At 57.4% G+C, this 26,541-nt stretch overlaps 1 protein-coding gene across 1 annotated transcript; it reads left to right on the plus strand.

Moving 5' to 3' along the window:
• On the plus strand, positions 1-26,541 carry CUEDC1 (CUE domain containing 1). The gene is made up of 11 exons (XM_040578188.1): positions 1-3,812; positions 17,623-18,101; positions 18,634-18,761; positions 19,677-19,803; positions 21,370-21,553; positions 22,438-22,521; positions 23,541-23,630; positions 24,539-24,632; positions 24,843-24,901; positions 25,571-25,641; positions 25,899-26,541. The coding sequence occupies exons 2-10, from the start codon at positions 17,811-17,813 to the stop codon at positions 25,636-25,638; spliced, it is 1,125 nt and encodes a 374-aa protein (XP_040434122.1). The 5' UTR covers positions 1-3,812; positions 17,623-17,810; the 3' UTR covers positions 25,639-25,641; positions 25,899-26,541.

Here is a 26,541-nt window from a genome sequence, read left to right on the forward strand (position 1 = left end):
ATGAAAACTACCTGGTCAAGTAGTTTATATGGCGTGCATGCTACCTTACAACTAATAGTTCATCCACAGTGTAACGAGAGAGGCCAGCTGCTGTTGGGAGACGATGTCTGGTTGCACGACAGCAATGAGTGATTTGTATGGCAACTCGTGTTGCCGCAGCGCTGGGGAATTAAGTCTGTAAGAAAATGGTGGATGTGAAGAACAGATACTGCTGTTACACCGAGTTAGTTTCTATGCAGCTGATGCGCTTAGCCTAGTTTATTTCATGGAAACTTTTAAGCTGGATCTGGTCCAACATCCAGGGAAGCCTATTGCTGCCGTTGGTTTGAGTGGGTTTTATATCGAGCCCATTGAGGTCTCCGATTGCAAGTAGTTCAATAGGGGTTTTATTTTTTTCTTCTTAAGTTTCCATAAGCATTCAGCATTAGGTTAATGGCTTAGCACCGACTGGAAGTTTTAAAATTGAATTTTGCCTTGGAAGGATTTGTGCTGTGGAAAGTCAGAACAGTCAGATCAATGGCACAAAAACTTGTCCTCCGCGCAAGGAGAGCCTCCGGGTGCCTGGCTCGGCAAGGCACCGTGGAGAAGCCGGCCACGGGGAAGTAAGTATTATGGCACAGCCACCCACGCTGCCAGAATATTGTAGAAATGGTTTACCTTGGGCATGTCTTTTTCTCTATTTGGAACACTCCACTGCTTCCAAAGGGTGTTTGGGGTGAGGAGAAATTTGGGGTTTGACCTTTTATGTCTTGCCATTGGAGAATTACCCTCAAGTGTTACAAATTGGGAAGATCTCCCATCAGTCCAGATCATGGATGAGAGAAACACGTGTTACTCGCAGAGTGTGAGTTAAATTCTATTTGCCATTGTTCACAAATAGAAGATTCTTTTTCACCCGCTTACAATAACTAGTGTGGCAGAAGAAAAAAGTATTTAACATGTTTGCATTTGTCCATGAGAGGTTTAAAGAAAGACGCCAAAAACCCAATAAGCTGTTTGAGCTGCAGCAATCCCAGGTTACATAAATGGGCCGGGGTTGCCGAGGGATTAGTCGGTGGCATTACTGGTGGTGATAAGCCCTCCCAAGTTCTGCTTGCTTTTCGCTCAGTTTTATTTTAGAAACGGTCAATCAGCCACATTTGAAAACTACCTGGGGTTAATTTCCAAGGCTGTTGGGGTTAGATTCCCGCCAAAGAAAGAAGGAAGGAGAATTTGAATTTTGGGAACACTTAGGTTTTTAAAAGCATCCAGTACTCTGGTATTAGTCTCAGGGTCCCTGTATGGGAGCCGAGTTGTTGAGAGGTGGACTACAGTTTTTCACTGCCGGCTCCTTCTGAAAACTCCTGCCTTGCTTTATTGGTGGCTTGTTTATCCATCTCAAAAACAGGTCCAACAGTATTTTCAAAAGGCAGCTATTAAGGGCACTTTAAGTTTTTAAATGCCTTTGGGTCTGCCTCAGTGCTTAAGTGGACCTTTTTACCAGTGCTTTTTAAGATAAATAGTAAGTGTAAAAATAACTGTCTTCCTCCCCTGTCAGGCAGAATAAAACTTAAAAACTTGATCCCCTTCTACCTATTTGTTTGATTCAGTGTGTTTATACTTCTCATCTTTGGATCATTTGCTCGCAGCTTCCAGAGCAGCAACTGAAGGATGACAGAGGAACTACGTGCTAATTTTTATGTCAAAAATAGCTTTCACCTTTAAACGCACAAGGCTCAATGACTGTTTTCTAATCAGAAAAAGAATGCCTGAGCTTCTATTGCGAATTCGTTTTACAGCTGTGTTCAGATTTGCCTGTCAGTCCCTAGTTAAAATTGAGTACTGAGGTCTTGACCTAGAAACAAACCTTTTTTGGTATTGGTTTGGAAAAAAGTATTTCAGCACTAAGAGAAACCAAGCCAAGCTGTCCAGCTAGCTCCCTCACCGCAGCCTGGCGAAAGCGTTAGCGTCACGTCGTTTCGCTGTACATTGCATCTCCTGGAAGCCCAAGTAAAGAGCATTGGGAAAGCCGGGCTTACAATTTTTAAAAATAATAGGTTTTTTTTTTTTGTTCTTCAGGTTTCTGGGCTAATTTGAATAATTTTTAAAAGTCCTGGGTTTTTCTTCAAGGAAGCATAAACGCTTTTTGAAAAGGAGACGTTTGTAAAACATTTCAGCATGGGCATCTGAAATCACTGCTTGCATCAGAGTGTAGACCTTTGCTTTCCTCGCGAAGCATTTACAATAGCTACCTCCAACATCAGCCCCTTCAGTAAAAAAACAAGGGGCATTTTCAGAATGTGTGGAACCTTTTGTTTTTCAGAGAAGCCAGAAATATTCCAGTCACCATTTCACTTAGTTGTTCTCACCAGCTGTCAAGACAAAAACATTTGTGTTCTGTGTTTTCCGTGCAAGGTTTGTTTTTCAGGGAATTGCCAATTTAGTTGGAACTGGCTGAATTAAATTTGCTATTTTAATTCCTCATAGTTGTGTATTTCTATTCCCATTTCTTTTTACTTCCTAGTGTCGTTAGCAGCTAAGACCCATATCAGAGGACAGTAAAGAAACGTGATAAAATCGCCTGTTTCCCCTGAAATGAGCCTGGATTAGGAAAAAGAGTTTGCAGTCAACAAAGCTCACTGCAAGGTGCAGTGTCCGGAAGAGATGCTGATCTGCCTTTAACTTTGGGAAAGCAAATGCTGCAGCACGTGTGCTCGTACGCGCTGAAAGCCCAAGGTTTGCCTCCAACGTTTGCATTCTGAACTGATGTCTGCGTTCCTTGTCAAAGCCTGACAGATTTTTAGCCAGGCTAAGGATCGCTCAGCTGCCAGATGTGGATGAAACGAGGGAGCGGGTAAAAACCTCTGCATGGAGGGCTGTCCTGTGGGAGAGCTTTGGGCCGTCCCATGGGCGTGCAGGGGTCTGGCACCCACAGCCGTGCTTCCCAACGGGTCTGGCCTGCCACGGCAGGGTGCTGCGGGAGGCCGGCGTGGGTGCCCCGAGATGTGGCGTTCCTCCTGCAGCGTGTCTGGAAGCGTTTGGAGAGCGACGAGGGAAGTGGAGGCCCTGACCCGCTGCTGCTGGCGGTCTCACTCCGCTCTCTGCGAAACGGGAAGTGTTTGCCCTGTGTAAATTGGCTGCTGTAATTAGTAAGAGGTTGCTTCCCGGCCCGAGCCGTTCCACGGTATGGCTGCAAGCTGTCAGGCGCTGTGGCGCTGGATACGGCTGCGTTCTGTCTGTGGCCCAAGCGATGCTTCGTTATAACCCGCGTGCCGCGCTCGGCCCCTGGGGCAGGAGCAGGCATCCTCCTCCTCACCCCGCCGTGCCTCGGGCTGCTGGTGGGCTACGAGCCACGGGCCAGGCGCGCTCCGGAGCGCGGAGGCGACTGAAAGCCGGCCCTGGGGAGCCGCGCTCCTCGGAATGCTGCCCTGCCAGACCCCGCAGCCGGGGGGCCTGGGGCAGCGCCGGGGACCCTCGGCTCCCGCGGATCCCGCCAGGGGCCGGGCAGAGCCCGGGGGGCGGCGGGGCTGAGGGGCCCGGGGGCGCGGGCTCCCGCGGGCAGCGGCCGCCTCGGCCCGGGGAGGGGGGGCGGTGACCCCCCGAGGGGGGCCCTGAGCGACCCCCCCGTCCCCGCTGCATTTCGGCCCGGCCGCCGCTAGGCCCCGCTCCCGGCGCCCCCCCGGGCCGCCCCGGCCCCGGCCCCGCCGCGCCGCCCCCAGCTGCCGGGCACGGCCGCCCCCGCCCGCCCGCCACGTACGTCTCCCGTCCCGGCTCCCTTCCATGGTTCCCGGCGCGAGTGGTGCCCGCCGCCGCCCCCGCAGCGCCGACCGCCGGTAAGGGGGGGCGGGCCGGGGCTCTTTGTGCGCCGGGCCGGGCTGGGCTGAGCCGCGCCGGGCTGGGCCGGGCCGCGCCTGCCGGCCTGCGCGGGTGGCGGCCCGGAGCGCGGCGGGCCCCGGGGCTGCGCGGCCCGGCCGGGGCGGGGGCAACGCCTGGCCGAACCCGGGGAGGGCGGCGGGGCTGGCGGGGCGGGGGGCGCCGCCGGTTCGGCCTCCGCTGGGGCCCGCGCAGGGCGGCCCGGGGCGCGGGGGGGCTGCGGCCGGGCCCCGTGCCCGGCGAGGGGCTGCGCCTGTGGCGGCTCCCCGGCCGCCCCTCTCCGGAGGGCTGGGAGCCGGGCCGGGCGCCGGGCGGCCGTGGGCCGCGGCCTGGCCCCGCAGCTTCGCCCGGCCCCGCAGCTCCCGGCCGCGGCCGTGCGGGGTCCTCGCTCCCGCCGAGCACCGGGGGGTCCCGCAGAGGCCGTCCCGTGTGGGGAGGGCCCCTGGGGATGGGGGTGTCCCTGAGCCAGCCGCCGCGGCGTGGCTGGGTGCACAGGGCAAAGCATCCCCGTCCCCATCCCGTCCCGGTCCCCATCCCCACCCCTGTCCCCATCCCGTCCCGGTCCCCATCCCCATCCCTGTCCCCATCCCACCCCTATCCCATCGCTGTCGCATCCCCATCCCACCCCGCTCGGGGCTGGCAGCAGAACCGCAGACCCCGACTGTGGGACAGGTCCGGGCAGCCACCTCTGCCCCCAGGGCATCGCCGCCCCCAGGTTTGTGTTTCGGTGGCTTCCCGCCACGGGATGTCACCCCCCTTCCTCTGCACCTGTTCGTGGAGCGATGCACTTGGTACCCCAACATCTCAGCCGGGTCACAGCACAGTGTAGGAGCCGCAGCGGGGCCCTGGCGTGCCATGGTGTTGGGGGGCACCTCCTGGGCTTGGGGTTGTTGGTGGGCCTGTGGCCATGTCCCCCCATAAGGACATAACTCCTCACCCGGCGTTCCCGGCCAGCACTGAAATTGCCGCCAGTGGGCTGTGGGCAAACGGCAACGGGGAAGGGTTTGAGAGCTGCCTCGCCTGGGGAAGTCACTGTTCAAAGCAGCGCTCTCGTGCACTGTCTCCTCAGGCGGGTTGGAAAGGCTCATTTTTATTATTTTTTGAAAAAAGCAGTGGAGTCGCACCTCCTCCTCACACCTCCTCCTGCTGATACCGCTGACAACAAACGTGGGGGACGGAGCAGCAGGGATAGCCGGGCGGGAAAGCCGCCATCCTGGGCTGACCTTTGGGTCTGCGACTGGGGCTCTGCTGACAGGGCTGCCTTGTGGCCGGGGAAGCTGTGGCTCTCCTTGCCTCCTCCTCGTCCATCTCTAACGACACAGGCTGAAGCAGCATCTGCTCCACTGCAAAGCTTTTTGTGATTTTCATGAAGGTTTTCACATGGAAGTACCTGTCTGGAGCCTGGCGCCAGGGCAGTGAGACCCCAGGGGAGCCGTGCCCCTCTGGGAGGGGAGGCTGGCCGATGCTGGCGGTGGGGCTAGAAGAAAGCTTTTGGCGATCCGTGTGGCAAAGGAGACCCAGCCCGTTGTCTGCTCACTGTGCCTTTCGCTCCCTGTGATTGTGCACCCTGCTCCTGCGGCCTTCCCTGCCATGATGTCTGACCAGCCCGGCAGTGCCTGCCCGCGCCACAGTGAGGATGTGCCTGATGCTGGCACAGCTTTACACGCCGATCCCTGGGTGCTCACAGCCCCTTGTGCTGCTGGTGCCTCTGGTTGCCAAAAGCGTTTCCTTCAAAGACGGGTCAAAGGCGCCCATCTTCTTCCCAGCAGCAAAGTTCCCAGGGAAGTTTTGACTTTTTCAGCATTATTAAAAACAGAGCTTTCAATTTAAAAAAACCTAACGGCGTTGAACCCACGCACTGGCACCTAACCCTTTCCCCTGGCTGGATGTGTAGCATGGGTTAGCAGGCTTTGCTGTCGTGGCAGGGCGGTGGTCCCCCTCTGCCCCGCGCTGATAAGAGCAAGCAGCGAGTGAGTAGTAGTGAGTACTTGGTGCTTCTCTGCCTGCATAAACACCCTCCATGGGGGTGAGGATGCTGCGTGCTGATGCTGACATTTGGAGGGGAACAGCCAGGAGAGGAGCCAGAGGGTCGTTTGTGCCTGGTGTCTGTGCCATGAGGGTAAAATCCCAGGGTGGGACCTGCAGGGAGGGGGCTGCTGCTGTAATGCTCCAGGTGTGTTTGCTGGCCAGCATCGCGGGGTGCTTGTGATCGGAGCTGGGAAGCTTTTGGGTAGCATCAGTTAGTGATGGTGATGATAATTGTATGCTATAAAATAAGAGAAATACTTGAAGTAATAACATGGAGCCCCTCATGGGTGTGTGAGGTGGTAATGTGTGGTGTGGCTGGGGTGGCAGCGTCACTGTCACCGTGGTTGGTGTGTGCAGGGATGTTGGTTGGAGCTTTGCCTCTGCTCGGTGGCACTGGGCTTGTAGCAGCAGTTCAGGGACCGGGTTTTCCCAGGCCTTGGGTCTGGTTTTGGCTGGTCTGCCGGTTCCCTGGGGACGGCGCAGGAGCTGGATGGGCACAGCAGTGCACAAGGCAAGCAGAGCAGGGAGCCTTGCTGGCGAGATGGTCCCTAAATGGAATAGGGAAGTTGGAATGGGAAAGAAACCCACCCCAGCTGGATGGAAAGCCAGCTGAAAATAATGGGAAATGAAAACAGGGGGAACATCTGGGTCCGGCTCTTGCACCACTACCAACGGGCATGGGGCAGCTGCCACCTCTGGGCAATGGTGGTTGAGACTTGGATACTCCGTCAAGCAGCCCTGCTGGCGGCGTGTCCCCACCACTGCTTTGGCAGTGCCGAGACGGCCGGTGTCCCCTGAGTGTCGGCCACCAACCAGCCTCTTCTCTGGCCCAGGGGGCTCCCTGTGTCCACTCTGGTGCTGGCAGTGCTGGGGGGGGGCAGGCAGTGGTGCCCCCGTCCATGGTGCCCTTGTCCCACCCTGCCGGCCACCTTTGATGCGGGTGAGTGGCAGGTCCATTGTGGCCCCTTTGTGCCTCCCTCCGTTCTTGGGGTCCTCACAAAACCTGCCATGGAAACCAAAGCCAGCCGCTGCCCCAGGAAACTGCAGGCGCAATTAGGAAATGCAAATATGAATGCAAATTCCTGCGCAGCTTTCCAGGGCCCAAAAAGTTGTCCCTGGGCCACCGATGTCCCTGGGCTTCTGGTGTCCCCAGCTGCAGGGACGGGGAAGGTGTTGGGGTAGGACTGGGCGGGCAGCAGTAGCTGGGGTGAGCCCCTTTTGGGGTGCCTCAGGCTCTTCCCTGGCTGCCCCGTGCTCAGCAGCAGGAGGAACAGGGCATCTCGGCCCGTGCTGAGTGGTGACTCATAGGTGACAATATGACATTGATATTTTTTTCCATCTTCTTGGTTGCCCAGCGACAAACAAACAAACAAGTGCCTTAAAACCCAAAGTAACTGCCTTGCAGGAACTGTCCCCTCCTGCCACGGTTGTGCGTGGCTGGGCTCCAGTGTGTCCCCATCGCTGCAGGTTCCTCCTGTATCTTCTGGGGTTTGTTTTGAGGAGATAACTCTCCTTTTCACATCCTCTGCAGCTGCAGGGTGCGAGCCTGGCAGAGGGAAGGCAGGCTGCTGGCTCGCCGGTAAGGACCCTCCTTGCCAAGACACACCAAGAATAGATGGAAAAGGAGGTAAAATCCACCCACAAATAACTCCAGGAACCACAAACACTTTAGGTCTTTATTTCTAGGCAGCATTTTATGAGCAGTGGGTACTCTGGCCCTTCCTCAGGTCCCCAGAGGAGCGTGAGTGGGTGGAGTGGGGATAATGGGGCTGAAGGGGCTGGAGGAGAGAGTGGGGAGGTTGAGGATGCTGACCTGAGCAATTCCCCCAGGAGGAAGCAGTAAGGTTTTCTTTTCCCATCTGCTGGTGGAGCTGTAGCTAGGAGCTGGGGAGCTGAGGCTGGCACGTGGAGGGCTTCGTCCACAGCCATAATCCCTGTGGGGAAGGGCAGATCCTTTATGTGCTGATTCGAGTCCAGTCTAGGGCCGTACTGCTTAAATCCAAGCATTTGTTGATGGCTTTTGTTTTTCCAGTCTGCAGCCCCTAGGTCCTTTCCTATCGGCAGCTGAAGTGGTGTGGGATATACATCCCCATTAGTGGTGCTTTTCCCCAGCCCCAATCTGTTTTTATTGCTGGGAAATGAGCTCTGACTCCTGGAAGTGGTATTTCTTCCTTCTGCTTGACAGCTTGTCGATCCCTGCCTCTTGCTCGCTTCCCCGGGGAAGGCGCACGCAGCTGAGCACGCAAGCATGCCGGCGATGGAGCCTCGCGCTGTCCTTGGCGTGGGAAAGCAGGGCTTGAACAGGGGGGAAACAGGCCAATCAGCTCCAGAAAATGGGGCATGGCATGCTGCTAGGTGGGTTACAGTGACATTCAGGCTCAAAGCTGATTTCAGTATTTGCCTTTGTTACAGAGTCAGTTCTAACAGTGGAGTTTTTCTCTGCCACCACACTTTTGGGCAGTGGTGGAACGCACATGAGTGCAACCTTTGCAGCAGCCAGGAAGCTCCGGGGAGCACAGGGAGGTACCGCAGGCTGCACCCGCACCCTCCTCTGCCCTGCCTTCACCTCCAGGTGCCATCTGTGATGGGGGGACCTGGAGCCTGGGCACAGCTTGCAGCAGGACCCTGCTGGTGCTCTCCCTCATGCCTCCATAGAGCCAGGCTGGGCATGGGTTGGGAGGGAATGATAGCCAGAGCCCTGGCCGTTGGCATTGGGTTGTGTTGGAATCATGTTCTGGGGCTGTAAGGCAGCGATGGGGGTGGGGGACAGCCTTTGGAGAAGATTCCCACGCTCCTGGAGTCTAAACTGTTAGTTATAAAATCCTTGTGGCTTTTAATCTCCCTGGCTGGCAATTGCCATGGTCAGGCCAGTGCAAAGCAACTGGGACGGGACAACGGTGAGGTTGTATGTGAATTAGTTTTGCAAACAAAAATAACGAGACAGAAGCGAGATGGGAGTTTGAAGAAGAGTGTGACCTAGTCTGGTGGCTGGGCACAGTACGTGGCTGGTGGGCGAAGGGGACAGTGAGCAGAGCTGCTGCTTGGGGGCTCTGGGTTTCCCTTGCTGCTGAGAAACAGGGCTGTGCTGCCACGGGAGCAGGCTACTGGTCAGCTTGAAAGGAGACTGAGGGCTTATCTGAGCATTGGCCTGGCTTCAAATCCAGGTTAGCATTCTGTATACTTTCTGTATAAAACTGAGATGTGCTGTGATGGAGCAGAAGGAACAGAGCAAACTTGGTATTTCGGCTTCCAAGGGCTTTTCTGTGCCGCGGCGAGTCCTGTTGTGCCGAGGATGGAGGAGCCTGTTCTTGAGGCTGGCAGGAGGGGCATGACGTATTGGTGTTAATTAAATATCTGTCCCTGGCGAGGTATAGCGTTTCAAGCAGGTTCTCCTCTGCTGAGCAATGTCACCCGGCGCGAGGGAGGACAAAAGACCAGCGCAATTACAGTGTGACGCCGTGTCCCAGGACAACGAGGGTACAGCAGCGCCCGAATTGTCGGCTCGGCACTTTCGTGGGATAGCTTGCATCAGCCATATGGCTTAGTGACTCATAAAAAAAAAAAAAAAAGCTTCTCCATTTGCAACTTAATTAGTCCCTTTCTTCCCCTTGGTCTTGGCTCGCAGCGATCCCAACTTGTAAGTGCGGTGCCGAGAGGCACTGCAGTCTGAGCGGGGCTGCGGGTGGCTCCTGCCAGCTCCTGCCTGTGGCATGGCAGCAGCGCAGGCTCATCCCTCGTCCTGGGTGCCGAGGGATGGGCAACCACGCAGGGTGGCCGGTGTGTGGCAGGCGGGCATCAGGCAGGAGCCTTTTCACTGGCCTGATGCCACGTGTCGCTGCCTTGCCATGCAGCAAGGGGCTGGAGAGGAGGGGGAAGGCGAGAAGTCCTGCTCGGGAGGGTGGGCTGGTGTCTTCTGCTTCACCTCTGCACCCACAATACCCGCAGGACAGTGCCAGGGCTCCCTTGGTTTCCCTGGAGAGGCTCTGCCGGGACGTCTGTGCCCACTCGCCTTCCCTGGAGAGCAGGGCAGGAACTGGCTGGTGACCGGTCCAGCAGCATCCCTGCTCATCGGTATGGTCAAGTTGTCATGAAAACCCCCAGGAAGGCAACAGCTTCGGACGCCTGCAGCTCTTCTCTTTGAAGCCAGCTTATTCCTGCCTGCTCATCACAATCTTCCCGTTGCTGCATCTCCCTGTCGTCCCCCCGCAGCACCCTCGTCCTCTCCCCAGGGACGCCTGAACTGCAGACATGGCGATGGAGGTGTGGGACCTTCCCGCCTGGGTGCCCCCAGCATCCTGGCGGGTTTCACCCTGCCCACCATGTGGAAACCCAGGGGCTTTCCTCCTCCCTGGCCGTGGCTCGGCGTCCCGAGGGGGGTTGCCAGCAGCCCGCGCAGTGATCACCTCTAAAGCTTTTCACCAGACCCTAATGGCCAGGAGCCTGTCCTGGTAAATAATTCACCGTGCAGTCAGAGTTTTACTCAACTAATTTTGTTTCCATAGAAACTTGTGCGGTCTCACTGCTCCGTGGAGCCTCAGGCGAATCAATACGGTTTTTTTTTCCTTTGCACATTAAGCGATGGCCCTTAAACCCTGACGGCAGGAGCTGGAGGGTAGCTGGGCAGCACCTCGGTGCCGCCTTCTGCCTGCGTTGGCCCCGCTCTGCACTGCCTGTCGCCGACAGGCTGCCTGCCTTTGTGGGATGCCCTGGGCCAGATCCTGCAGAGATGCTGTGCACCACCAGGCTGGGACAGGGTCAGCCCAGTCTAATTCCAGTCCATTCAAGTCCACTTCCAGTATGTTCCTGCTATGCAAAGAGCTGGAGGGGAAGGGGCTGCTTCTGCTCAGGCTCTTTCTCCATTTTTCCCTCTGGTCCCTTAATTTCTTTGACCCCTGACCTAAAATGGCAAATTAGCATTTGTGAATCAGCCGTGCTAATTAGCTGGGGAGTAGGGCTGACCCTGCCCCCAGCCTGGGTTTGCTTTCGCCTGCTCCCCCTTAGGTGCTTGCTGACCAAATCTAACCCGAAAATTGCTCGGAGGTGACTTCTCTGCACCCCCTGACTTGGGTCCGACTCTGGGGAGAGCCGCACACCTTTGTCTCTGCAGGAATTTTTATTTTCTTTCACTCCCTGCTGCTTCCCGGGGCTTTTGTGCTGAGCCGGGAGCACAAAGGGAGAAGAAGGGATAAGCAGTTAAAGGTGGGTTTGTGTGACATATGGCGCGAGGGCTTTGCATGACGGCTGTGGCCGGCACAGGGGGGGATGCGAGCAAGCGTGGGGGTGCCTGGGCTTCCCTCCTGCGAGGCTGGAGATGGGTGGGTAAACTGAGGCAGGGAGTTTGATGATGGGTGCAGGGCTTTCCTGTGGGACAGCGGCAGCGCTGGCACCCGGACTATGCTGCTGCCGCTTGTGCCTTTGCACCGGGCAACACTTGCTCCTCGTAGCTGTTTCAAACGAGCTTTAAGCTGATTTTTCAGCTGGAACATGTGTGTTTTGATGGTGGTGGTGAAAGCCGGAGGAGGAAAGGTCACCAGTGTTCAGCCACCTTGCAGAATAATCTTACATCGGCCTCTCCGCTTTAGGCAACCTCTTGCATCTAATTTATTACATGTTGATATAAGGTAGAGCTGAACAGAGATGCAGTTAAACCATACAAAGGGATGCTGGTTACTTTAACCGCTTACACTTGCTTGACCTATTTTTTTTTAATCTCTTCCTGGAAATCTTATTTCATGTTTGAATTCTCTCAACTATTTTAGGAATGTCGTCCTACCAAGATCAAATTACCTTCAATGAAACCAGTGCAAGGCAGCCTCCAAAAGCAGGCAACTTTTTGATCAAGATCTAGTGCTACCTCATTAATATAGGCTTAGTTTGGGGCGGGGAGAGGCGGGTGGCTGTAACTCTGGCCTGGCAAATGTGTGAAAGCCCAGGATTAGCACAGCACAATGCCGGAGGGCAGGGGGCTGGCTCTGCCCTCCCTTGGCAGAGAGGGCTGGAGGCATCCCGGCGTGGCTGGCAGTGCCAGGACCTCCAGTGCTGGGCAGCCCCCTTGCAGATCCCACTGCGTCCCAGCACTGGCGGGGAGAAGATGGGTGCTTCGGGTGCTGCTCTGGGGGTCGAGGGGTCCCTGGCAGAGCCGTGTCCAGCTTTCCTGCCCCAGCTGAGTGCGGCCTCCCAGCTTTTAGCTGGGTGTCGTTGGTTTATGAGCCGTCTGGGTGCTGTGGAAGGCTGACATTTGGTCGGCTCACAAAGGGCCCTCATAAATCTGTCTGGATGGATGGCATGGCTGGCCACAGCTGGGCGAGCAGTGGGTGCCCCGAGGCAGCAGCAGCTGACGCTTCTTCTCTTAAACATGGTTATCGTGCATCTCAGAGCGCAGGTCTGGCCACGGGCTCCCCAGTAAAGCCATCAGGTGAGAGTGCTTGAGCAGTAACACTGATGATGCCGGGTGTCGGGACCAGAGTCACTCCGTGGCTCTCCCTGGTCCCCTCTCAGCTGCTCCTCTGGCCTTGAATGCTGCTCTCTGAGCCAAGAGGGGAATTTTGTTTTGCAGAGCTACGTGCTGCACAGGTTCTCAAGCAGGGCTTACTGCTGCTCTCCTTCCTGATTGCTTTTTACTTTGAAAAGGGCTTAAACCCAGCCATTTTAATATGAGGTAGAACAAGTATTAAAGAGGATCCTCAGGTGCTTATTTGTTTCCGTGAAAAAGGATTTGCTTGCAAGCAGTTTTCCCAGGCTGTGGGCCCTGGAGGTGGGCACACACATCCCCTGAGGCAGACAGAAAGGTGACAGAGGGGATTTTGGAGAGACTGATAAAGCCCCATCCTGCACATTCTTGGCATGTGCTCTGCCTTTCAGTTTGCTGGTAGACACTACTGTAATTTTTGTTCCCCATCATTTACTTTTCATCCTAGTTTTAATCCTATTGTAATCGCACCTGCAGCCACAGAGCGGTCGTGTTCCTGGACTTCTTGTGCCTGTATCCAGCAATCCCTTTGCAGGGGCTGGCTGCAGGCAGAGCTCAGCAAATCTGCTCTGGCCGGAGCCATTATTTCCTCTGGGAGTCTTCCCTCCAGAAGCCGGGGCGCTGGCAGCTCTCGTCTCTGGATAATCCTGTGCATGGAGATGCCTTCTGCGCTTCTGCTCCACATCCCCCCGCTGAGTCATCACAGGCCTGGGCTCGCAGCCGCCGCTGCCGAGCGATGGTACCCCCAGGGAGCGGGTGAGTGCCGGCCTGGGGGGAACAAGCACTCCGTGGTGTCACCCCTGTCCTGGCTGCAAAGGGGGGTCATGGCTCCAGCATGTTTGCAAGAATGATCTACAAGCAGAGCATAGCAATAGCGGGGGAAAAGGGGCTGTTTTAGCGGTGTTTGAGCAATCCCATCTGTTGTCTGAGCTGCAGCAGGCACTGGGGAAGGGAATATTCTCGTTTGCACTTGATGCCAAGGCTCTTCCCCATGCTGCAAGCCATCAGTCCCAGTGCTTTTGCAGCTGTTTGCTCCTCCGTTTGGGCTGCATTCCTCGCAGAGCAGAGCAACTGTTGTTTCCAGCATGACATTACCAGTTCAGCCAACCCCTGGGATTATCCAGCTGCTCATCTGCGCTGTTCCTGGATGGCTGGTGGCTGAGCTGCAGGCAGCCTCTTCTGTGCCTTGCACCGTGCTTGCTCCTGCCTGGAGCCGACCCGAAGCGCCTGCAGCCTCTGAGGCTGTCCCAGTCTGCTTTTCCAAGGCATCGAGTGCCCCATGCCCGGGGCTGGGTGAAAACCAGCTTTGTAGAGGCGGGGTGCCGGCTGGCACCAGGGGGGACGTGCTTCCCCAGGCTGTGCGTGCCTTATCTGGTCCCCAAGGAGCCTTATTAAGGGTTTCTTGTGGCTGCCGACGTCCTGTTCTTGGCTCTGGCTCAGGCGAGGACAGATCTGAATTGTGCAAGTTGTTAGTGGCTCGGGTGGGAGGAAAGGCAGGGTGCACCCATGGGCTTGCAGGGGTGAGCCTCCTCCCCAAAGGTCGGCTTTTGTTTGGTTGTATTTTTTTATTTTTGAAGTGAGGACCTAATGGCAGGAGCTGGACCCAAACATGTGCTGATGCCTGAGTGCAACGTGCAGTGTGAAAGCGACCCTGGCCGTGTGCCGGCAAGCATCCTGCCCTGTCCTGGCTAGGCAGCGATGGCGAAACCTGCGTGGGCATTTCTGGTGCTAGCCTCCCATCCTGGAGCGCAGAGCTGCTCCAATAAAAGCTCCTGTGGACATGGCAGCATGGCAGCCTTTCCTGCCGGTCTGCCGCTACAGCGTTGTGGTGGAAGGGGCAGTGCTGGCTCTGTGCCTGGTCCCCAGCCTGGTGTTGGGATGTCACCTGGCACTTTCTCCATGGAGCAGGTCAGTGCTGGGACCAGCCATGGCTGCTGGGCACGGAGGTGGCTCTGCTGGGAGCTGCCACCATGTCCCTGGGGTGAGCTGGGACTAGGCACTGCCTGTGCCCCATGACCCTGCTGGGATGGGAGGCTTTACCCTGCGCTGGTGGGGGGCACGGGGGCAGTGCCAGCCCCACTGGGGTCCCGGCTGCCACCTTGCTGCTCCCTGCAACCTGTGGGATGGGGACATGCACACCCAGAGCTTGCAAAGCCTTTAAGCTGCTCCTGTGCTGGGTGCAGCAGAAGGGCAGAGGATTATGCCTGTGCCCGGGTTTAGATGAATGAATAACAGCATTCAGGGTCCTTTTTGCGTGGTAGCAGAGCAAGAACTATTTTAAGGCAGGAAGAAAGTTGATGAGGCAACAGCTAAATGAGTCATCACAGCCTTGTTCTGCAAATGGGGGGCACAAGGTGAAGAGAAGCCCAGTCTGCACCCTGTCATGCCCCAAGCATGCCCATGCTCATGCCTGGGCTGGCAGGCAGACACCAGCTTTCTTCTTTCCTTTTTGGGAAATTCAAAGGATTTTGCTTTTCCTGGCGTCTTCCCAGCCCTTCACTGACATTACAGAAACAAGGGCCAGAAATGTGCCAAGCCCCTTCCCCATGCTGGCAGCTGGGGGTCCCACTGCCCTCTCCACTGCTCGCCTGAAGATGCTGATGCAGACGAGCAGGAATTGGGGAGGATCCTGTCAATGCAACTGCCGGTTTATCTTTTAAATTAACTTCTGACGATGCGATGACTTGCTTTTCTCTGATGTTTAACTCATGCTGGCGTAGTGGTTTGTATTTCTCTGTGTTAACAGCAGGACTTCAAAAATGGGGCTTAAAAGCCTGCATTTGCAGTGCTTCACCACAGCCACCTCTGCCCACGGTGGTGTTTGCCCATGGGGCACGCCTAGCTGCCCTGGTCTGTGCTGGGGGCACTGGTCTGTGCTGGGGGCACCAGCTGCACCTTGGTTTTGCCCAACGTGCCCTTCGCAGCAGCCTCCTGCAAGCCCCGCAGCCTGCGGCCGTATCTCCGGGGTGGGGAGGGTCCCAGCAGTGTGATCCCTCCGGGCTGTTTGAAGGCAGATGTGCAGCAGAGCCTCCTTGGCATATAAATATCTTGTCCGCGTCCCTAATTTAGTTTGTGTTCTGACCAGAAGCTTTCAGTTACTTGGCGTGCTGCTGCGCTCAGCCCTGCTACCCAGGACGGGCTGAGATTTCAGTGAGATGTCCCAGACCGTCATGTCACGTTGACTCACATCTTCCCCTGAACAGAGGCGTTTGCATCGGGAGTGGCTGGTTCCCCCCTGGCGAGGCAGAGGGGTCGCAGGGGAAGTGCCAGCGCCTGGCAGTGGTGGCCTTTGTGGTTACAGGGAAGACCTTAAATATACACTCAAAGATCAAACGCTGGGAAGATGAAGAGCCCCCAAGCAACAGGTGCTTCTTGTTACTTTATAGATCTTAGGATTTTTAAATAGATCTGGGGATTTCCAAGCCCATTTGCTCATTTTGGGGGCTGATGGTACTATTTGAGGTTTATGGGCTAGCATGTCATTGCTGAGCTAACGGCTCTCTGCAGAAGCTTTCATCTTCATATTTGGGTCATGTGTATGTTTGCAGTGTATCCTATATGAGCGGTTTTCCCCTTGATGTCCAGGCACTTTCCCCATCCTCCTGGAGTAGCCAAATCTTTTAAGGAGCGTGAGTATTCTCTGAATATGTTATAACTCAATTTCATATGTGACTAAACCAGCCATGCAATATTGCAATTAAAGAATAATACCAGAGGTGTGAACAATGCCGGCTTTTTGCTATGAATGAGTCATGATAGCAGAGGAGGAACCGAGAAGCAGTATTTTATTAATTGACTCCAGCAGATTTATTTGTCCTCAGTGAATAGAGCCGGGCAGGGCTGTCGGAATTGTTCCTACTCTGCTCACACAACGCTGCTCCGCGCCTGGCTCCTGGCAAGCTGGAGCAGATCCTGGGGACAGAGAGCGACGCGGGGATGGAAACAGTTCTCAGCTGAGCGATCTGTTAAATGTATTTTGTTAGCAAGTGGGGAGCGAGCTGGGGGTTCCTGGTGCTGTTTGGAAATGGCCCCTTGTGCCCAGCAGTGATCCTCCTGCTGCTTTTCCACGGGTCCTGTCCTGCGGGGTGAGCGAATGCCACAGGGAAGGTGGCACTCCATACTCATCCAGGGACCACTTGCCCTTGGCTGAGGTGCAGGCTCTGGTCAGGTGCCTGTGGTGGTGGTTGCACAGAGCTGCCTTTCAGGCTCGCTCGTGGGGCTCAGCAGCACACAAATGCACCCAGGATTACAAAAAAAACAACCAGGGAGGGAGAGCAGAGTGTGCCTATGGAGCAGGAACCATCCCTTGTCTTCTGGAGCTGTCAGCGATTCCTCTGGGTACCAAGCCAGAGCAGGGCTGTCCCTGGGGATGAAAACGGGGGTTAACTTGCATTGCAAAAGTAACCTTGTACCAGAGATCACACTGAGTTTCCCACGTTTTGCAAGTGCCTTTTGCTCTCGGCAGCCTCTGGAAGCCCCTTGGAGCAGCTGGGGCTTCGTGCGGCGTGGTGGCTGAGGCTGGGCGAGCGCTGGGGACGTGGCTGTCATTCACGGCCTCGCTACGGGCAGGGGGGAGCCTGGGTGACCTTCAGAGGTGACTGCTCCACTTAATGGCTTTGAATCTGATTATACCCTGTTTTGCTAAGAAGTGTGCTTGGCACGTTCTTCTGAATTAAATACCATTTTAGGGACAGTTATCTTGAACTCTCTGCCTGCCCACTTAGGAAAAAGCCTTTGAAAATGATATTATGGATCTAAAGTGTTCCTGGGGTAATTCTGTTTCAACAGTGGAGTTAATCCAGAACTGAATTTGGCCCTGCATTTCCAAATGAGAAGCAGTAGCTTTATAATCTGTTTATGGTTTTAAAGTGAATGTTAATCTTGGATTTGGTGGCTTTTCCCAAGGGTCGATTTGCCGTGCTGCAGAGTATTTTAGCCCCCTGCTCTGAAACTCTGAGCCGACTCAATTTTTTATTTTAAAGAGAGACTTTACTGTGTTTATAAAAACATGTCAAACCTGGAAATGTTAAATCCAGGGAGCCTTTGGCCGTGGAATTAATGCCGTTTCTCTTACCTTGCGTTTTGTTTGTACAGCACCTGCCGTGGCACATCCAAGCTCTGGCATCGGTCCCGCTGTGGGGATGCAGGGGTCCCACGAGGATGTGGCTGGATGGGTCAAATTGAATCAAATGGTCTCTGCTAAGATGCGGGATCTCACGGTGCCTCTGGGTGCTCTGTCCCGTGGGTGACTTTCTCCCCTCTCCCCTCCACAGGTGGGAGGATGCTGCAGCGTGCCGGAGGCTGACGCGCGGTGCTGCTGGCCAGGGGGAGCGGGACCCCCGCTGCCCACCCATGCTCCCCGCCGGCGGCTGGGGCAGCGCCCCGTGACAAGCGGTGGTGGGCGCCCACCTCGCTGCAGCTGGGACCGCAGCCGCTGTGGCCCTGCGCCAGCCGCCCCGCCATGACGAGCCTCTTCCGTCGGAGCAGCAGCAACGGCAGCTCACGCGGCGGCTCCTCCGCCCAGGAGCTCAATAACAGCCGCCCTGCCAGGCAGGTCCGCCGGCTGGAGTTCAACCAGGCCATGGAGGACTTCAAGACCATGTTCCCCAACATGGACTATGACATCATTGAGTGCGTCTTGAGAGCTAACAACGGCGCTGTGGATGCCACCATCGACCAGCTCCTCCAGATGAACCTGGACAGCAGCGGCTGTGATGACAGCTCGGACTCGGAGGACAGCATCCCCGCCGAGGTAACCCCCGGCAGTGGCCTCCACGTGTGGCTGTGGGTGGGGGCTCCCTGCCTGGACTCCTGGCTGCCACGCTGGCCCATCGTGAGCGGGCGTCTGTCTCGTCCTGCCTCATTTCTGCCCAAGCTTGGTGCTACTCGGCTGCTGCAGGCAGGCAGAGATTTGAGTGCCCAGTTCAGCAGATCTGGAGTGTGCAGCCTGGCTGGTTTGTCTTGGACAGTGCTTGAGGCTCAAGCTGGAGTGCTCTCCCACCCCAGAACGCAACAGAGACCCTTCTGCTGCTGTCAGAGGGGCACCCCAGGGCTGCATGCACCCCAGGGCGGGCTCAGCCACCCACCTGAAATGCAGCACTTCGTCCCTTGAGAGCAGCATCTCCAAACTCCACCAAAAGCTCCCCAGTGCAGGGGGGACAGTGCCAGGAGGTTGCCCCGATCCTCTCTGCAGTGACATTCAGCCTGTGCTGTCCCCACTTTGCTCCGCACACGGGGGCCCGCATTTCCCTGGCTCGCCCTCAGGCTGTCCTCTCGCCCTGCAGATCTTGGAGCGGACCCTGGAGCCGGACAGCTCGGACGAGGAGCCCCCTCCTGTCTACTCCCCTCCCGCCTACGAAAGCCAGGCGTTCCGCAGCCGCTACCCCCGCGCACCGCCCACCCCACCGCCCAGGTGAGCCCCCAGCCCCATGCCACGTTTGCACCGTGCCTTCTGCTCATGGTGGCTGGCAAAGCACCCTGTGCTGGCGCCCGAGGGGTCCTGCTGTGTGTTAGCTGGCCCCAGCAAGGGGCATCTGGCATCAGTTCATTAGGGTTGGGCGAGACCAAGCCAGGGGAGATGAATGGAGCTCACAGCTGGCTAAAAAAATCCCTGCGAGGCCCTAAAAAGCGAGCAGCTGAGGGGCCTGGAAAGCTGCTCCGGCAGTGTGTGGAATGGCAAAAATCAGCTACCGGGGGTGGGGAGTGCTTGCCTCTGCTCAAAAACACCAGGTGCTGGGCAGCCGGGGCCCCAAGCATCGTGGCTCTCGGCAAGGGCGTCCTCGGATCGGTTTGACTTGCTGTTGCTGGATCACTGAGCCCCAGGGGGTCTCTGGCCACGGGGGTGCAGGCTGTCCCCCAGCAGCACCGCCTCGGCTGTAGGCTTGGGGCTTGCAGGAGAGCAGGCTGGCGCCCTGGCCACCCCTGTGCCAGCCCCCTTGGGGTGAAGGCGCTGCTGGCTGTGCAGGCGGGCTGTGACATCTGGTGAGAGACATTCATCAGCTTTGTAAGCAAAATCCTGCAGTGCTGGGGCTCCGCAGGGCTGTTTGCTGGGAGTCTGAGCAAAAAGGGGAGGAGAAGGGAAATCCAGCTTGCACAGTTGCAGGGCAAGGCTTGAAATGCAGCTCCCAAAGATTCCAAACTTGCTAGGACAGCTTTTCACTCCCCAGAGCTAACACCATGGGTCTGGGAGGTGCGCTGTGGGTTTTTGGTACCCAGGACCCCTCGTGTAGCCGGGGCGGGGACTGCCGTGCTGGGCCCTGTGCCCTGCTGTGGTGGCAGACGTCGGGTTTCTCCCTCACCAGTGGTGCTGTCTGTGCTTGCCCCGCAGGACAGACGTGCCAGGGCCCGGCAGCACCCCAGTGCCTGGGCACTACAGGAACTGGAACCCGCCGCTCCTGGGCAACCTCCCCGAGGACTTCCTCCGCATCCTGCCCCAGCAGACTGCCAGCACGCAGGTGAGGCTTGCCGCCCCTTCCAGCCCATGCCCCGGCTCCACGGTGTGACACGGAGCACCAAACCCCATCCTTGGTCACAACCTGCAGCGTTAGAGCTCTGAAAGCATCTGGGTGCTGGCTGTGGACCAAGCTGAAAGTCTTGGAGTGCATCTTGTTGTTCAAGGCGAGGCTGAAGTGAGCAAGGTGTGAAAGAGGACTCTCCCAGCGAGGCTTTGATATTTTTCCTGGTGTTAACTTGGCAGTTACTGCCAGTAATGCCGCTTGCAATAAGCACCTAATATTTTAAATTACTTGAAAATCTTACCTGCTACCCTGGTGAGGAGCAGCAGGACCAGCATATGCTGGGGGAGAGCGGCACTGCCAGGGCACAAGGGTTGGTGCAGTGGAACTTGGGTGGAAAATGTAGTGCAAACCAGAGGATTTGGCCCTAGGAAATTGGAGTCTGCTTGTGTTTTGTGGCACTTTTGGAGCCACAAGGCTTGGGGTTGTGGGTGCCTTCCTGCCTGCAGTGGGGACAGACAGTGCTGGGCACCCAGCTCGGCTCCAGGCACACTGCATGCCCGGGGCATCCCTCGGCCCCTTTGCTAACACTGGAGCCAGCTCGTAAATGAGGCTCCTGTCACAGCAAGGGGCTGGTGGGGGTTGCAGGCACCCTGCCTTCCCCGTGCATCGGCTCCTCCCTCCCCTTTTGGCTCCAAAGGTGGCCTGCCACGTTTTCATAAATGATTGCCCTGCAAGTTGAGCTTCGTGGGCTATATTACCTTTCTGGGAATAGGAACGTGCCAATTCATTTGGGCTCAGGGGGAGGAGAGGAGCAGCTGCCCTTTTCTTTCCCCGGTAATTGTGTGATTTTGCTTTTTATGTGTCTCTGAGGGCAGCTACAAATCAGATAAATATTGTATGCAAGGATGAGGCTGCAGCTAGAGTGCAGCTCTGCTGCTCCCCAGGTGCAACTGCTCTGGGAGCGGGGGTAGAGCATGAGGTGCCTCGCGCAGGGATGTTTGTCAGTGGAAATTGCAGTCTCTGCTTTTTAGATAGGGGGAAATAAAAGCAGCGACACTGGCTGAGACCCTTCTCCCTTGCCTCCGCACCAGATTCTATCTTGGTTCAACCCCACTGTTTAAAGCTAAAAATCTTGGCAAGTCTGCACTCTGCAGAGAAGCTCTTCTGGAGGCACCAGTTCCTCCCTGTGCCACGCAGACCCCAGACCGAGAGGTCCCCATTCCCACATGGGATGTCCATCCCCTCCTCCCTCCGCCCGGTCCCCCTTCCCGCCGGGCAGAGGCAGCGGTGCCCTGTCCCCTCAGTCCCCTTTGCAGCAGCACTGCCCCGAGCGCAGCCAGTGCGGGAGGACGGTTGCCCTGGGCTGTCGGGTGCTGGGTGTAGGAGGGAGGGACCCCGATGGGGAGCAGCAGTCGATGGCCATCAGGGCTGCGGGTGCAGCAGCATAACAGAGGAGCAAAAGGCCAAGGTCAGCCTGAGGCGCTGCTGCAGGGAGCCTCTGTGTGTGCCAGCGCGGGCACTGAGACCACCGACCGACCTCTGCCGCATCTGCCTCTTGCCCAGGGCTCCCACGGCTGCCGGCAGCCTGTGCCACGGGGGCTTGCCCCGCGTGGCCAGGGCTCCCTGGAGCAGGAGCGGCGGTGGAAGCAGTACCTGGAGGATGAGCGGATCGCACTCTTCCTGCAAAATGAAGAGTTCATGAAAGAGCTCCAGAGGAACCGGGATTTCCTCCTTGCCCTGGAGAGAGGTGAGAAGTGCCTTCAGAAACCTCTGCTTTTCAGGTGCATGCCCCACTGTTGCACTGGCTGCTAGCGGCGTTGTCTGGCTCATGCCAAAGTGGAGCCAGCGCAGGATGTGGCCATACTGGTGGTGGGTGGTCTGAGCTGCTGACACCAGGCAGTGGGCTGCTCCCCACTCTCGTGGTGCTCAGCTGCCTGACACGAGGCTGTCCTCCCCCTGGCCACCTCTCTGTGGTGTCTCTGGGAAAGCCCAGCAAAATCCCTAGCAAGGAGCCTCGGAAATGCCCTCTGAGCCCAGCCTGGCCCGTGCACCCTGCCCAGCTGTGTGCCCTCCCCAGGTGCTGGCAGGGTCTGAACTGGAGAGCAGTTTTGCTGTGATTGCTCCTTCCCTGTCACCACACTTGTTCCTGGCAGGCCGGCAGCTGGCTGCTCACCTGGCGCCGCGGGCAGGGCTCGAGGGTGTCAGTGGTTTTGCTGCTGCTGAGCAAAGAGCTGCCCTTTCCCTCCCTTGCACAGCTGCCGGCTCCAAGCCCCGCGGCCGAGGGGCTATCTCCCTCAGAGGTCTCGTTGGTGCTTTGCAGGGTCCTGGCACATCCTCATGGCAGGGCTTGTCCCCGGCCGCCGCGGCTGGGAACCACCGGAGCACTCGCCGCATGCTTGTGGTGGGTGGGTGGGTGGTTCGTGGGCTGCGGTGAGAGGAGCGCTCCCGCCTGCTGTTGTGGGCTCCCATCTAAGTGATTGTGGTTGCCAAAAGGGTGAAGCCCGAGTTCCGTCCCCTGCCATCAGCCTGTCCCTCTGCAGCTGTGGGGGCTGTGAGGGGAGAGGGGAGCAGAGCCACATGTGCTGCCTCGGGGGTCTGATCAAGCAGGGCGCCGGGCTTTTTGTTTTTCAGATCGATTGAAATACGAGTCAAAAAAATCCAAGTCGAGCAGCATTGCTGTCAGCAACGACTTCGGTTTCTCCTCCGTAATATCAGGTAACTTACAAGATGCCTGTGAGCGGTGCCTCTCGGCAGCGGGATGCCCCGCAGCTCCTGTGTTCCCAGCCCTCTGCCCAGCTGCCTCCAAAGTGGCTGCGGGGGGAGGAAACTGGCTGGTCCCTCCTGCTGCCCCCCCAGCACGGGAGAGGAGCTGGTGGGTGATGGGGAGGGATGCTGCTGCCCTCCCCACGTGGAGGTGCTCCTGCATCCTGCCTCCCTCCATCCCTGCGGGTGGAAGAGCTGGGATCCTCTTCCCAGGGGAGACAAAGCCCTCCCTTGTCTTGGCCAGAGCGGAGGATTGTGCCGGGGAGGCATGACTGTCCCTGGGTAATCCTGATTAACCTCGGTGAGCAGAGCAGCTGCCCAGAGTCAGAATTAGAGCTGGTGTCTGTTGGTGGCCCCGTGCGGGGGCGGGCGAGACGCAGCCGCCATGGCAGAGCTCCACGGGGCGCACAGCGCTTCGGGGGCACCCGCGCCTGGGGGAGGGCATGGGCCCAGGTGGCCAGGAAGACACGGCTGCTGGGGTCTCTGCTCCACCTGAGGCACTGGGCCACCTGAACGTCTGTTCCTGATCCAGTGACCCAGCCATCCCCGGCGCTGAGCATGGGCATGATCTAATAGCCACCGTGCAGTCAGTGCCAGGGTAATTTGGGGCTGCTGTCCCTGGAGCAGCCCAGAGGGAACCATCCTGCCCTGCAGTGGTGCTGGTGGTGAGGCTGAGCTGCCGCTCACCCCACATCTGCTCGCAGGCAGCTCAAGGTGAGCAGCCCCGCAGGGCTAAGGGCACGCTGCCCGCTGGCAGCTCTGCACCCACAGGCTCAGGGGCTGTACCCGCAGAGGGTCCTCGCCCGGAGCCAGCCACGGGGTGCCACTGCCCCCATCCTGCTGCGTTTGCTCAGCTTTGCTCGTGGCAGGGCTGCGCTTCACTGGCGCTGGAATTGGGTCATGGAAATGATTTGTCTCGAGCTGCCCCTCACCGTGCACGCACTCCCGGTGACCAGATGTTTGCCTTCCAGGTGACATAGCCCCCTCAGTAACCAGCGAGGCCGGCAGTGCCGTGTCTGATGATGCCTTATTCAGAGACAAATTGAAACACATGGGAAAATGTGAGTTGGTTCGCAAGCTCCGGGATGCCTGCGAGGGCTGGGGGGAGGTGGGAGCCTGCCTGTGTGTGCACATCGGCCGGTGCACACACACCTGCCAGCACGTATGCGTGTGGGTTCCTTATCTCCTCTCTGGGCAGCTGGGCACGCATGTCTCCATCACCCTGGGAGCCACGCAGAGGGCTGGCACAGTGGCATGCAGGGCACAGGCCATTGCGCGCTGCACTGGCACCTTGTGCTAAGAGGGTGCTCAGCCTCAGCACTGGCGCTTTGGGGTTGAGTTTCCAGCTGCATTTTACAGCCCTGGGCTGGTGCATCCTCGCCGCACCAGTGCTCTCCTGGCCCTCAGCAGTGGCAGGGAGCTCCTGTGCCGCACGCTGGGGCTGGGCACCAGCACAACAGATGGGAGATGGAGACCTGGGTCTTGGCGCCCCGGTTCCGCACAATCCGTCTGTCCCTGGTGCACACGTGGGTTGTGGTGTGAGCTGAGGATGCAGGTGGTGCTGGGGAGTAGAGGGATTTCTGGGCAGAGTTTGTGTGGATCCTAGAAAAGCAAGGTGAGGGTTTGCAGTAACTCTCCATTTTCCAGTCCTTTCCACTTAGCGAGTCACAGCACACCTCTTCCATCGCAAAACAGACCGAGGTCTTTGGGCAGCTTGAGTCCGGCTGCAGCCACCTGAGACACTGGGGATGTGTGGGTCAGTCGTGGGTAGGGAAGGTCACAAAAATCCCGGTGAAAGGGTAAAAACGTCAGCACCCCCCGCCAGGGACCAGTGGGGAGCCCAGGGCATCACTGTAGGGTGTTGGTGAGGAGCAATCACACTGCTGGCCCTGGCTGTCTCCTCCCCATCACCCCTGGCAGCTTTGGGAGGGTCTTGGGGTGAGACCCTCAGCCAGCTGCTTCCTTCCAGCCACCCGCAAGAAGCTGTTTGAACTCGCCAGAGCCTTCTCCGAGAAGACAAAGATGAGGAAATCAAAAAGAAAACACTTGTTGAAGCACCAGGTGTATCCTAAAAGGGGCTGGGGAGTTGTGGGGGGGTGCGGGGCTGTCAGAATGGCCTCACTTGGGTGCTCCTGGGGATACCCAAGGCCATGGTCTAGTCTGGCTGGAGCCTCCCGCTGCCTCTGACGGCTGGGCCATGGCTGGGAAGGGCGGTTGTGCTACCACGGCCGCGTCCTGGCCACACGACTGGTTTTCCTTAGCAGAGGGTGCAGGCTGGGGACAGCGGCTTCCACAGCAAATCTTCTCGATGATGTCGAAGGACATTCATGTGGTAAGAGATGGCACGCTGTGCCGTGCCGTGCCGTGCCGTACTGTGCTGTGTGTGCTGTGCTCAGCATGGTGAGCTGGGCTCCCGTGGGGTCTGGCCGCATCCTGCCCCACACCATTGCTCTGCTGGAGGTGGCTCCCATCAGCTCTGTGCCAGGGCATGGCCACCCATGCCATGGGCTCATCCCTGGTCCCACGCAGCTCTCCTGTGACAGTGTGCTTGCAGGGGTGGCCAGGGACAGGATCTCCTCTTTTTGGGAGCTGCAGGGGCTTGCAGCTGGGCTGTGTGGCCCTGTGGGATGTGAAGCCCAAAACTGGGGCACAGTCCTGGCAAATCTGTTGTCAGCCGAATTTGCACAGCAGCAGGGCTTGGCAGTGGGTTTTGTGTCGGCCTGGGCCACCCCAGGCTGGCTCAGGTGGGACCACATGGCAGAAATGCCCCATGGGCCAAAACTTCCTTCCAGTGTTCTCAGGTGTGTTCTGGCAGAGGGTCCCCGTGTCCCAGTCCCTGGGAACTGTCTGTCTGGGCCAGGAAATCCCTGCTCGGGGGCAGAGGCTGGGCTGCCTCCCCACTGGGGCACCCAGTGGAGCTGGGACCTTGGTGCAGAAGCCGGCATCCCAGTGTGGAAGCGGCTGCAGCCCCCAACAGCCCCTGCCTGCTTCTACCTTCCAGATGAAGACTTCCAAGCGCGGAGGCAGCAGCTCCGGGAGGAGGAGGAGACGCCGAAGGAAGGGCAGTAAATGGTAAGAGGCACCTGGGGATGAACGCTTCCCGGTGAGCGTGCGAATGGTCCCGTCCATCCGTCTGTCCTGGCTGGAGGAAGGGGCTGCATGCTCGGGGTGGGGTCCAGAGTGTGTCTGGGTGGGGACGAGCCCCGTCAGCTGCTGCAGGTGCAGTGGCTGGTGACAGCCCCAGGTGCCGCGATGTGCTGGTGCTGGCCACGGTGTGGTGAGGCTGAGCACGTGCTGTTCTCCTTCCTTCCCCTTCTCCTCCCCTGCAGGTCCCAGCGCTGGGATTTCTTGCTGGCACAGAATGTGCACAGGGCTTCATAAGAAGATGGCTGAAAAAGGAAAAAAACCACCCAACAAATTACCCAGTTTTTTGGCTGTTCCCCCTCTGCTGTTGTACTCCTCTGAAGTACAAGTATTGAAGTGAGGCACGATGTTTTCTTACCAGTGGTTTGAAAACAACTTATCCTATCTAGCAAATCAGCCAAAAAGGAAAAAAAAAAAAAGAAAAAAAAGTCGGCAGCTGATGTGAGCTGCTGTAGAGGAGCCAGCGGAGCTCAGACTTGGGAGGAGCAGCGTCCTGCCTGCTCTCTCAGTCCGAGCAGCATCGCAGGAGGAATGAAAATCAGTTGTACTAACGAGGACGCATTCATGTGTGGGATCTGCTTGGCCGGAGCACTCCTGAACATATCTCTGTAGCGATCTGATGTAACTTTACTCTGCACACACAGGAAAAAAAATCAACCACATGTGAGAAAGTGAACCTAACAGCTGTTGTCTACTATCGCTAGGGGTAATGAGCAGAGATTCAGATCAGGTAATAGTCAAATAATATAAATTGTTTATAAAAGGAAAGGCCTTCTTTTCCTAGGCGTTTCACTTTGAATTAAACCTTTGCCTTTGGCATTGCTAAAA

This window comes from Falco naumanni, chromosome 1 (genome assembly GCF_017639655.2).
Source record: "Falco naumanni isolate bFalNau1 chromosome 1, bFalNau1.pat, whole genome shotgun sequence".
NCBI lineage: Eukaryota > Metazoa > Chordata > Aves > Falconiformes > Falconidae > Falco > Falco naumanni.